We start from the raw sequence: 14,088 nt of genomic DNA on the forward strand, positions 1-14,088 counted from the left end.
TCTACTAAGTTATATACAACTACAATATAATACCACTTAAATATAATTTTTATACAATGTTGTTCAACTTTCATACAATAGTTAAATGAATAAAAGAAAAAAAATAAACAATAGAATACAATTTAACTACAATTTATCTACAATTTCTGCAATATAATGTATGCCATGTCTTCTTCTTCTTCTTCTTCTTCTTCTTCTTCTTCTTCTTCTTCTTCCTCTTCGAGTTTCAATCCGAAATTCAGCCAAAACCAAGTCTAATCTTCACCAAAACCCCTCAAAATTGAGATATAAACTCCAAACCATATTTTCAATTATTTGCAACAACACCCAATCCAAACAAATAATGATTTTTGAAAATCCAAATTTGAATTCAAAGCTTTTTAATGGCTATCAATGGTGGAATTGTTGCTCTCTTTTCCTTTGCTTTGTATTACTGAAATTTGAACATAATTGTGTTTGATGTAGAAGAATTGTAGAAGATTTAGTCGTTTTTGATTTGTGAATTGTAGTAGAATAATCAATTCATTTTTGAATTGTAGAAGAATAATCAATTCATTTTTGAATTGTAGAAGAATAATTGCGTTTGATGTAGAGACGCTAAATTTGAAACGAAACTGACGAAGAAGATTAATGAGCGTGATTTCCGTTTGGAAGATCTGGAAGAATATTTAATCCCCCAATTTTAGCGCGCCTAAATAAGGAAGCCTACAGCTACAATGATTCCTTATTTAATGCATGGTCTATATTTTGTAGAAATACTATTAGCATGAAAGGTAATATGCAAACTATGAATTTCCTATATGGTATAGGAACGGAAATTTCCCTTAACTTATACTACATTGTAACTTAATCCCATATCGTAAAAATTGCATGGGCGCCCTATTTAGTCGCCCCCATTTAATCTATACCCATTTTTTTAAACTTTTAACTTGTACCTTCTTCTTCTTCTTCTTCTTCTTCTTCTTCTTCTTCTTCTTCTTCTTCTTCTTCTTCTTCATCTTCTTCTTCTTCTTCTTCTTCTTCTTCTTCTTCTTCTTCTTCTTCTTCTTCTTCTTCTTCTTCTTCTTCTTCTTCTTCTTCTTCTTCTTCTTCTTCTTCTTCTTCTTCTTCTTGCTCTCATTCTTATTCAATTTTAGAACAATATAAAACCTACGATTTTGACATCATTGAAATTTTTAAGTTCGCTGTTATTCCTCAATTGACTGGTTAGATGATGGTTGGTGAATGGTGATAAAATTGCATTTGCTCTTTCTGTGTGATTAAATGTGTCGTTTAAAAAACTAATAGTACTACCTAAATGGTTGTTTCTTTAGAAAAAAAAGAATGATGAGCAATGAAGAAGCAGTTAGGTTTCCCTCATATTGATCCTAATTCATGCTATGCCGTGTGTTGCGAATAGCTAACGAGCATCTTCTTACTGCCCAAATTGCTCAGAAATGCTTAACAGTAATGGACAAAATGCTATGCATGTTGCTATATTGAACACTCTATAGCTGAAGTTTTCCTGTTACAAAGACAAAAACTTCAGCTCTAGAGCTGAAGTTTTTGTGTTGTAACTGGAAACTTCAGCTCTAGTATGTAATATTAATAGGTGGTAAAAAAACTTTAGCTCAAAAGCTGAAATTTTCCAGTTACAACACAAAAACTTCAGCTCTAGTATCTAATATTAATAGGTGGTAAAAAAACTTCAACTCTAGAGCTGAAGTTTCCCAGTTACAACACAAAAACTTCAGCTCTAGAGCTGAACTTCAGGTCCGCTACTAAAATGCTGAAGTTTTGCGTGATTGCTTTTGCTACTTCAGCCCCGTATGCTGAAGTTATGCGAAAAGGTGGGTACACTTGCAATTTTTTTGCAAAGAGGACACAAGTTAAAATGTGACACAAAAAGTGGGTATAGATGCAAATGCCCCACCCATATTTCATTTGAGTATTTTCTTTATTCTGATGGTTCATCTCACCTTGGAAATATTCAAACTTAGCTTCATCATCAACAAATAATATAATTTGTTAGAAATATAGATAGGACCTCTTAATAACATAAAAAGAAACTAACTTATTTCACAGTAAATTAAGCTTATAATCTTAGAGAAGGAGCAATAGACCTCAAGGCCAAGGCCAGTGGGTTAAGTCAGGAAAGAACAACATGTTTACTGAGTGGGTGGAAATTGACTTGCATTTGGATTCATGTGAAACACAAAGGTTCAGTATATGTCAATGCATGAGCACAACACAACTGATGAATGCTATTGGGTTTGAACGGATCAGAGGTATTTTTCGTGATACGGGTGATAGAGAAAGTGGTCAGTTAATAAACATGCAAGGTCTTTCGAGTTAAAATCGAAGTTATCATGGGATGTGAAGGAGCAATCGCCCTCAAAGTCAAGGCCGCAAACCAACCACCATGTTTAAACTCACAAGTTTTCTTTGATTAAAACAGGGGTAGAAAATTTTGTTTGTTCCGGAGAAACCCTCCGTGAGGAAATCAGGTGCCAGACATGCTCAGAAGTAAGTTTCTAGTACCCTCATGGATAACAGAATTTAGTAAGTTTTAAGACCCTCGCAAGTGACAAGGCCTGACGAGAGTTTTACTTTTGGAAAGTTGAAGTTCTTTGCTCGGTACTTCGTAGAACTTGTGAATATTGCTATATCTTGTTTTATAGACTAGGTTATCCATTTGTATGACTTTACTGCATCCACGTCGGTCATACTATACCATAATTCATACTTTGATTATCGTTATTGAGGTCTGCAACCAACTCCAGGTTACCCTCGTTGCTTATCTTTAAGACTGATGGTCTAATCTCATCTCATATTGTTGAACTTTTATCCATCTATTATTGATTCACCTTAATGTTGATTCATCATCTACCACTGATAACTTGATATTTTATGTAACACCGCCACTAGGGCTCGCGTCTCATCGGGGATATCCAGAGTAATAAGATTGATCCACCTAGGGGTGATACTATACTTCTATAACCGTACTTTATAACATCCCATTGTGACTCACCTTATATGGGTATTTTAACCCCTTACAATTCATGAAATCCTCTTCAAGTCATTACTCAATTGAAGTCCCAAACATCATCCTTTATCTATCACAATTATGCCCTTATTCCACTACCATGGCAACATTCCATCTCTTCTAAATGCTACTAGTCTTAGACTCCTTTGAGTTCATTCTGGCTATATTGATCCTTTTATAACTTAGAGAATCCATCAACTCTATTATTTTTATGAGCTTAATCCCAAGAACTTATCCATTCTTGTCACATTTTCACCCACCTTTTCTTATGCTTACTCCTGTCTTCCTAAAACCTTGTCGCTCTACTATACTTTTACTTGCGACCTACACATATCTATTTATACTTGTTCACAACCTTCCTTCAACTTGCTTGCACCATAGATTTCCTTATGTTATTCTGGAGCATCAAGCGAGACATCACATAGTCTCTAACTCTTCTTTTACTCTCTAATTAGACCTTTCGGTACTTAGAAACCATAGGCTAGAAGGTATGCCACTGACGACACTACTATCATTCCTGGATATTGTATCCCCACGCTTCTAGCCTTTTATCCGCAATTTGGACTATTCACAACCTTCTGCATTTGAGTATATTGTTCATTGTTCACCTTTAACTTTCTTACCTTAAAATCTTGCATCGTATCTTTTATCTCTTTGATGACCTCCCTTCTACATATGCTTTGAAGGTTAGTTCAGAGAGGTAATATTGGTTATCGTGAGCCTGAAACAATGACTCGCTGGATGATCTTTGCAGCGTGGCTGGTGGGGGTGCCACGAAAATAAGAACATTTGGTGGAAGAGGGTTCTGATTGGGTTGTGAAACTTGGGGATCATAGGCATTTCTTCCCTGACAGTATTGGTAACTGGGGAAGCTTGTCGAAGGGCCCGGGAGAAGGTATTCCGGCGTGTGTCCTGGTGGGAGAGTGAGAGTAACGGGAGGGCCAGACGCTTTTTGTACCCTAGCTAAGGCCAACTGCATTTCTTTCATCTCCTGTCTCATCTTATCCATTTCATCTTTCAGCATTTGATTCTTCGTCCTTTCATCCTCGACACTTTGGTCTGAACTAGTCATGCTTTTTAGTATGGGCCCTTTGGATCTTGTTTGGTAATGGTAATCTGCCAGAAAGTTCTAACAAACTAACTGGTTCGAAATCTCTGGATAAATAACAAACTTGCTAGCGTTAGAGTTTTAACACATATTGCAATTTCACGTTGGGGGATGCAATGTCCCTAGGCAGTTAACCATTTCTAACATGTCTTTTCTTCGACCGCATGTGTCATTCCGGCTTACTTTGTTTGTGCTTCGTTTAAGTGTTTCTGAAACTTTCTTTATCTATCTTTTTATTTCTTTCTTTTCCTTTCTTTTATTCACTTTGCCTTTTCTCTTTTTTTCTTTTTAGGGGTGGTCGAAAGCATAACAATATTAAGTATGACTCAAAAAAAGTATGGTTGCTACCAAAATTTAAGACATTGGTAATTCCAACATGTTCTCAACAGCATCTAAAACTTACTGTATATACTTTGGCTTCTTTGATCGGGAAATGCACGCACTTCTTTTGTTGTTATTGCTTCATATCCCTTTCTCCCTCTTCACTTAATTGTCTTTTTCTTCTTAACTAGTATTAGTACCCGTACGAATGCGCGGACACTAATCATATCAAATATTTAAGTTATATGGATTGTATGTAAATAATTTTAAAATTTACACTTTCTCAGTAAATACATATAATCATTGAATATTAACAATATGAAAAAAATTAACCATTTCTTTTCTTTTTCTTTTTTGATATCATTCTTGCCGGTGTCATTGGATCCTAAAAATAGTCAGGAAGCAAAATAATAACTTATATTTATGGCAAAACAATCAAATGTTGAGACAATGACTCTTTGGATAAGACTTAACTCTTTTACTACTACAACAAAAATTTATCGATATCTCTAGCCCCAGAATTTGAATTTTTAATACCCTATATATACAAAAAATTTGTTCTTTCAATCATCAAATGTTAAATTAGTTGATTACTATTATAAAACAATGCATATATTGTCTTAAAATTGTCAAGTAGTTTATTTTTCGACACCATGTATTTGAGTTGGAAAAACAATATTTGAAATCAATGAGATTAACTTTCAAAATTTTTATTCTCTACAAAGATGAAACATAAGAAGAAATTTGTTGTCATCTTTTATTTCTCGTTTTTAGATCTTTCTAACATTTTTTTTCAATATTTATTTTCTTTTATCTTATTTTTTATGTCATTATTTCTTTTGTTACAAAAAATTAATTTATTTCACTATAAAAGAATGAGTCTTAATAAAAATTGTCTACATATGAACTTTAATTATATTTTTAGTCTTTGGTTGAAATTATTTCATATTTTTCTTTTGGCTTTATCTAATCAGCCTAAATAGGTGCTCACCCGACCACTTAAATTTAAAAACTGAATAATAATTTATATATATAATCCATATATAATATGTGTATAATCATGTGTTATCGATATATCATATATTTATATTAGCTATAAAAAGCAAACAATAAATATGGCCGGATATTATGTAAATATTCCATAAGATTTTGGGTTTTTAAGTTTATCCATGATATAATTTCTATTATAATTATTTTAAAACTCTCTACTAATGTTAAAAAATATCTTATCTTTTTATTATCTTTGAATTAAAAAAAGTAAAGTTTTTTTTCGAAATAATTTGTTTACATTTTAAAAAAAATATTTCACGTCATACCAATTTTTTATATATATATATTCTTTGTTACACTTAAAAGTCGCTATAGAAACTATCAATTAGAAACCAATTTCTCTCTTGTTGAGTTTGAAAAAAAAAAACCTTTCACATAATCTAATGATTCAAAACTAATATTTTTCAACGAAAAAAATATTATACCCTTGCAATATTGGCCTGACTATAGCTACAACAACAACAACAACAACAACCCAGTATAATCCCACTTAGTGGGGTCTAGGGAGGGTAGTGTATACGCAGACCTTACCCCTACCCTAGGGTAGAGAGACTGTTTCCAAATAGACCCCCGACATCCTTCCCTCCAAGAACTTCCCACCTTGCTCTTGGGGAGACTCGAACTCACAACCTCTCGGTTGGAAGTGGGGGTTGTTTACCATCAGAGCAACCCCAGCTTATACCCTTCAATTCCTTGAATGTGCTAAACTGAAATTAATGATAGCAATTGTATAGCTAAAGTTTTGTTATTTGTTTGATGTCCATTTATGCAAATTGACTCTTGAAACAAATATTCTTCAAGAAGAAAAAAGAAACAACTTTTTTTTTTAATATTGACTGATTTTGTGATGTTTCTTTCTCTAGCATGTATATTTACTTTATTATATATGTAAATAAATTTTTATTTGGTTTTATAATCTCTTTTTTGTTATTTACATAAACATAGATGTGTACCCTATATATTATATTTATTTTAAAAGAATTTCATTTTATTCAAATCTAGCTACAGTGTTTTAAAGAACTATACTTATAGGATTTTAAATGCGAAATAGTTTTATAGTTATATGGAGTAGTTTTTTTTGTTGCTAGAGGCGAAATAGTATTTAAATAATTAGAAAAATAACAAAAGTTCCTAACATGATTGCATATGATAACATGACAAAAAAGATAAATTTTATTTTTAATTTAAATTGAATTTTAGAACTTTATCTATAAATTCGAAATTATCTTTTAATTCAAATTATATATATATATATATATATATATATATATATATATATATATATTATTTGTATTTAACTAAAATAGTCAAATATAGAATAAAATTACCATATACTATTGATATTTATTAGCTTGCCACTTGGCTTAACCATAATGTTAATTATATATGGTAACTTTCTTGCTTTAATATATATATAGATATAGTCATCCATTTTCTAAAATTCCTTGAAATATAAAGATACCAATCTTTTTGAAAATCGAACTCGATAATATTAAATCATTTTCTTGTACCACGACTAGAAATTCAGCCAAAATCATCCGCGCCAACCGACCTTTACGAAATATTTTATTTTCAATTTTTTTTACGAAACTGATCGGCTTCGATCGATTTTTTTGGCACCAAAATGCAGGAAACTATTTTGCATTTCGCAAAATTTATTTTTTTAAGAAACCAACCGAAATCAATCGGGTTTTCATAGAAACTAAATTAAAATTAATCTTCAGAAAAACCGACCGAAAATGGTCAATTATTTAAAAAAAACCTATCGACTTTGGTAGATAATTTTATATTTTTAATAAAACCGAACGAAATCGACAAGTTATTTTCGCCCGAAAATGCAATTAAAGAGTACAAATAAATTAAAAGAAAGTCTTAACCCAAAATGTACCAATAGTCTAGTGGTATAATAGTATCCTGCCACAATACAGACCCTGGTCCGAGTCTTTGACGGTGCATTTTTTAATTGCATAATTAAAAATACAGATCGACTTTGATCGTTTTTTCGATAATTTTTTTCTTTTTGGGTCATTTGTGAAAAATAATTTACCAACCGAAATCGGTCGGAAATTGCGACCAACTTCGGTCGCTATTTTTACCGACCAACGTAATTTCGACTGATTAAAGTCGGTCGAAAATTGGTCGGTTTTTCCAAAATTTTGACCAATTTCTATCGACATTTTTAGACGGTTTTAGGCAGTTTTCTAATAATGTACTCAAATTGTTTGAATCGCATTAACATGAAAATTAATTACATAGATTTGTGAAAACTAATTAAAGAATGTACCAAAGAAGGCCATATGTCACTCTATTATGTAATTTTACTGAGGCCACTTTGCTTCATCAGGTTTGAAACTTTTACTATTACTAACTCTATATATATGAATAGTATTAACAAGAAGATTGATTACATATATCTTGTGAACTAACGAATGTACCATGAAAACCATATGGCACTCTTTTAGGTAATTTTACTAAGGCCACTTGCTTCATATTTGAAGCATTAACTATAACTAATTCTGATTTTTCTTTCATCTCATCTCTAACATAACTCATAAGATACCCTTCATCTTCTTTACCTTCTTTCGTGCTCGGCACGAAATAGGGTTCGCCTCCAAATTTTTCATCTCCATATAAAACTTTTGTAACATTTCCCGTGACCAAATCGACTTTTGCTAGGCCACTACATTTTGGCCATGGATCAGCTATTGCCATGAATGCATACCGAGTTTTTCGACCAAGTTTATTCTTGTTGACTTGCCCCGCTTCTAGGTTCATACCCGATACTATAACCCGTCGGGTCGACTTGCCCGTTTTCAAGTTTAATCGGATCTCGGATAGTTCACTTTTTAATGATTCATCACTTCCTGAAAAAATGGAGTCCGGTGGACTCATGCATGACCCTATAATCACTAGGGTTTCATCGTCGTCTTCGTTTATCTCCTCCCATGCATTCCATAAATGCATGCAAAAGCAATTTGGAACTTCAATCCATCGAATTCTTGATTCGTCGTGGTCGTCTTTCGACAACACGCCGAACCTAGAAACTTTTTCCGGGTCATGGATTACGGGCGACCCGCCCCGTAACATCTCGGATAACTTGAATACCACCTGATAATCCGGAATGATCACGTGATTTTCCGTGATGGCAAAGTCATGAATCATGGTTGGATTTTGGAGGGAAATAGAAATGTCACGTGACTTATTACCGCACGTGTCAAATTTGAAGAATTTAAGGTAAGGTTTTTTCAATACATTGTAACTCAAAGTATAAAGTTCCCCTGTGATGGGGTCTACCTTAGGATGTGCAATCAATGGATCATCAATTTGTCCGTCAAAATTGTAACGTCCGTTAGTTTCAAGATCACCGTCATCTGTAATACGGACGCTATACGGAAGATCATCCTCCGACATAGCTAAAAGCCGGCCGTTAAAATAAACCAAACCGGCGTTTGCCACGCCGGTTCCTTTGGTAGCATCTACCAACCCGAACCTAGTTCGGGCAAAGAACAGTAAAAGCCGAGCCAACCCCAAATGGCCATGCAACTCGCCTATCGGTTTAGGAAAAACCGGTCGGCCCAATGCAGCTTCTTGAACCAACCGGCTTGTTTGAATGAACCGGCATGAGTAGCTAGCTTTATTATTAACTGAATCCAATTTAACGGCATGAATCATTCCGTCACCGTCAAATAAATGATGACCGTTAATCGGTTCAAATAATGGGTTAGCACCATTTCTAACGTAAACCCCCGTTAAAGTAGATGGAATTTGACCAATTACCTCAAGCCCATGCTGAACCGGGCATTCTTGAACCGGTGCAAAATTCCCTTCTAGCTGAATTTCCGGGTCAACTGTCCGGTTCAGCTTATGTTTCTTTTCCAGCTCTGTTACCACAGATTTTTCTAACATGTCCAAGGCTAAAGATGCAAGTTTCTGAAGAGGGTTCAATTTTGGAGGTTCAAATTTTAATGGAAATATTTTAGGTTCAGCCAAAGGTGGCGGTGACGGTGGCGGTGACGATGACGGTGGCAGCAGCGGTGGTAGAAACGGTGGAGTATGTCTTCTAGGAAGTGTTATAGTATTTTTCTTAGAAGGATTAATGAGAATTTTACAAGAAAAAGAAGGAGAATTGTGGGGTTTGTGAAGAGAAGGGTTTGGTAAGATTGTATGCATGGCTAAAGATTGAGAAAGTAATAATAAGAAAAAGAGACAAAAGAAGAAAGAGTGAATTACTGAATTAAGAATGCTGTGTGTATATATATATATATATATAGAAAAAGAAAATGTATAGTGGGGGCAAAAGTGAGAAAAGTGGGGGCCAATAGAGGAAGTCCAGCTTGGGTTAAGAAACATAAGACACGTGTAACATTTCATTTGAGATCTAGAAGGAATTAAAAATAAACGACAAAGAGCCAAGTATATTCTTGTACTATAAAAAAGTTTAATAACATCATTCGTTATATTTTAGGTCCAAATATATTTTTGATGTAATACTATTGGTTTAAATATGCTCTTCTTCTGTTAAGTTTGTCCAAGGTGGACATCCAATCCTACGTGGTACCGATATTTGATTAGGTAGATGCTTATATGACATGCCACCTCAGCACTCCTAATCCATACATAAAAGACTAAAATTTGAAATACAATATTTTTCATGATAGCGGTAATTGTGACAATAGTGGGGAATAAAATTTTAGTGGTGGAAAAAAAAAATAGAAGGGATGTGTAAAATGGGTTAGGGGCGCTGAGGCGGTAAGCTATGTGGCATCCACCTCATCAAATATCAGTGCCACGTAGGACTTTGGACAAACTTAACGGAAAAAGGATACATTTAAACTTAAGTGCATATGTATATTTGGACTTAAAGTATAACGAAGAGTACATTTAAACGTTTTCTGATAGTGCATACATATAGAAAAAGAGTGATATGGATATAGTTAGAGGCAGATCCAAAATTCAAATTTTATAGGTTTAGATTTACATTTTTACGACATCTTATTTAATTTAATGAATTCAAAATTTATTATTTATACATATTTAATGAATTTCGAAAACTTTAGGTATAGAGTGGGGCCAAAAGTGAGAAAAAGTGGGGGCCAATGGAGGAAGTCCAGCTTAGGTAAAGAAGAAGAAGACACGTGTAATATCTCATTTGGGATAAAAAATAAACTAATGAGCTTAGAGAAGCCGAAAAAAATAAATTTAAGTTATATACACAATCACTCGAATATTAAGTCGCATTTGTTTGTTATAGCTTGTAATTTATCTTATTTTAAAGATATTTCATACCTTAAGGAGAATTACCTGTAGATATCCTTTAATGGTAAAGGCGAATGCAATGTATTGACACCGAATTTAACTGGATTCGGTGCTTTTGATGTGGAGTATAATTTTATGTATAAGAATTTATTAATATTGTAATATATAACAATTACCCATAACTTTTAAAAGATAATGGATTCACAGCTAAATTTTTTAAATGTTGAACCCATAAAATTTAAATTCTAGACCCGTCTCTATTTGATGGTATTGATGAGTAAAAAAGTCTATTACACTTTGAGGCGGATATACTAATATAGTTACGGATTCAGTTGAATCCATAACTTTTGAAACGAAGTATAAATTTAAGTGTAAAACCTTATTAAAAATTGTAATAAATTATTTTAAAAATATAATAATTTTTAATACTAAAAATCTTAAAGGTTGAATCGCGAGTAACGAAAAATTAAAGCACATCGAGCTGCCTATTTTCAAGCAATGATTCTGATCGATTCTAAAATCAACTTTTTGTTGTTTAATCATCTATCTTTAAATCCTACTGACCTGACTAATTAATTTGAATTATCCGGAATAAATCTATTTGGAATAAAAACGTTTCTTATCTACAATTCTATATTCCAAAAAAAGCTCTAATCACAAACCTTTGAGTAATCAAGTTCAACATATGACGTACATCATGTTCAATCCGTTGGTGGACAAGGAAAGGACTAAAAGACAACAACATGTGATTAATTAAATTTATTATGTTGACCCAGCATTAGTAAAATGGAAGAGTAGAAGAAAATAAAATAAAAGATTTCAAATCGAGGTGCAATTTAAGTCCAAAATCATTCAACCCGCTCGATTCGTCCAAAGTTCGGTTGCTCATTGTTTGTCCATTTGAACTCAGCTCATTTTAATGTTAAAATAGCACGGTATAGCCAGTTTTTGGACTGGTCATTCAAAAATATCCACCGTTTACGAAGTCAATAAGAAATAGCTATTATTTTGCTGCAACATAAACCGGTCCCGCATAATATATGGGAGTTCGCGGTGTATCTATGTACGAACTCCAGCATATTATGCTGGACCGGTATACTTTGCTGACTCCTGTATAATATACGGGAGACTGAAGCACCGGTGCTCCAAACTCCAGTATATTATACTGAACATTTATACTTGCTGAAATTCCAGTATATTATGCTAGAGTTCAAGCATACTTATGTTGGAACTCCAGTATAATATACGGGCGTATTTTTTGGGTTTTGAACAGTGTTTTCGCTCAGATTTATCTTTACATGAAAAATGGCTAAATTTTGATTACTTTTAAAACTGGACTATTTTTAAATGACCAGTTGTAAATTTGGCTATTTTTAAATTTCTACCCATTTTAATCTAGTTCATCTCAGCACATCTAAAGTTGAGCTGATATTTAAATTAAAACTAAGTCATAGGCAACATGGTTAATATATCTTTAAAATAATTCTTTTTTTTTTGTTTATTATGTTATATATGATTATAACAAGAAAAAAGTCTTATTTGGTAATTAAATAAATCAAAAGAAAACAACACACATTAATTAAAGTTTGGTAATAGTTAGACGAGTTGAAATATGGCCTATTTTTAGTTCATCTTGACTCAGCCTATCTAAGCCAAGTAACTTTTCGACAGGTCATTAATACATCCATTTATTGACTTAGCCCATTTTGGCCCGCCCATTGATACTTTCTCCGGTCCAAATAAGTGAGTTTTTAGCTGTTTTCAAACAGATTAAGAAATCCACCTTTTAACATTAATTAGCAGTGAAATTGATCATATTAACCTTTACTATCTTTTTATATAAACACTCCTAACACATACTCCAATACTATTTACTTCAAAGGCAATATAAGAAAAAATAATTAATTCATTCTTAAAATCTAAAAAAATTATTTATTTTGGACCATAAAAAATTAAAAAATTATGCACAAATATTAAATACTAAGGAGAGAAAATGGATAGGATTCTTTTGCTTATTTGGTCAACACAAAGTGACGAAATTGGGTGTAATTTGGCACGTGAATTATCATATGTGTCAACGTGGGCTTTAGCCACTCATTTGGTTGTAATCCTTAAAACCCACCTCCCATTCAAATGCAGTGTACAAAATTTCCAAAGACAAAATTCTTGACCTCTCATCTCGGAAATCTGAAGCTCATTGATTTCATAATAATCGAATATATTATTACAAAATTTCAACTCCTGTTATAAACGAATTTCCAAAAAGAATCGGATCATAAAAATATATTGTATGTTATTTTATCCAGTATTTTTACAAAAAATTATTTTTACGGCTTAAATTTAAAATTTACTGATCACATAACAATAACTTTATGAGTTACGCTAAAATTCTCCTTTCACTAATCGAATATATTCTATTTATAATATGGTACTGTAGGAATTATTTTTTGAATATTTTTCTCACTTTTGTTTGTATTCTCTTCTCAAAATTATTTCTAACTTTTAACTTCATACTTGCTCAAAAGACATCGAAATAGTGACACCCATAAAGGAGGGCGAGTTGACAAGATCAGATCAAAGAGGACTAATAAACTTTTAAACAAGGGGCACATAAAACCTTAGACAAATTTCATACCAAAATAGGAGGGAGTGGATGAAGAATTTATAACACGTAATGTGACACATTTTTAGGCTCGATGATAGTATATCCCAAAGGATAAATCTCTAAAATTTGTTTGGCTAAAACAGACAATACTTGCCATTAAGGGTGTACATGGACCGGGTTGGTTTGGTTTTGATTTGTTTGACCAAAACAGACAATACTTGTCATTAGGGGTGTACATGAACCGAGTTGGTTCTGTTTTTATCAAAATCGAACCAAACTAACTATATCGGTTTGGTTTTGTCGAATTTTTTGGGTTTTTCGGATTTTTTTACTTTAATATTATTTCAATCTTTATTTGTTAAATTATTGATAAGTAAATATATGTTTAATAAAAATATAAAAGGTTGACAAACATATTATCTATTAAAATATTCTTATGAGAGAATTTTCTTAGTAACACATAATAGTTATTTTTTTAGTCGTCTGACAATAATGTTTTGTTGATGTACACTTTCAAGGTTAACCGAATTTAGTAATTAAACATAAAAATCAATATGATACCTAAATAATAATAATCACTTTACATTCGAAAAAGATATAACAATTTAATAGATCTTAACATATGATATGAATATGGAAGAACAAAGAGATTAACGCATTTCAGTAACACTGATGAGAAAGTGATCATATAACCCATTATTTAAGGTTAATAAATATGGAGCG

General features: G+C 32.5%; 1 protein-coding gene across 1 annotated transcript; it reads right to left on the bottom strand.

Moving 5' to 3' along the window:
- Nucleotides 1-7,878: 7,878 nt before the first annotated feature.
- Nucleotides 7,879-9,711, bottom strand: LOC107782076 (9-cis-epoxycarotenoid dioxygenase NCED6, chloroplastic-like). The gene has a single exon (XM_016602905.2). The coding sequence runs from the start codon at nucleotides 9,672-9,674 to the stop codon at nucleotides 7,893-7,895; it is 1,782 nt and encodes a 593-aa protein (XP_016458391.1). The 5' UTR covers nucleotides 9,675-9,711; the 3' UTR covers nucleotides 7,879-7,892.
- Nucleotides 9,712-14,088: the final 4,377 nt, after the last annotated feature.

Source organism: Nicotiana tabacum, chromosome 11 (genome assembly GCF_000715075.1).
Source record: "Nicotiana tabacum cultivar K326 chromosome 11, ASM71507v2, whole genome shotgun sequence".
Taxonomy (NCBI): domain Eukaryota; kingdom Viridiplantae; phylum Streptophyta; class Magnoliopsida; order Solanales; family Solanaceae; genus Nicotiana; species Nicotiana tabacum.

What these genes read in the sequence shown, in the direction of transcription:
- LOC107782076 (XM_016602905.2), bottom strand. Translation starts at nt 9,674, where the DNA reads ATGCATACAATCTTACCAAACCCTTCTCTTCACAAACCCCACAATTCT.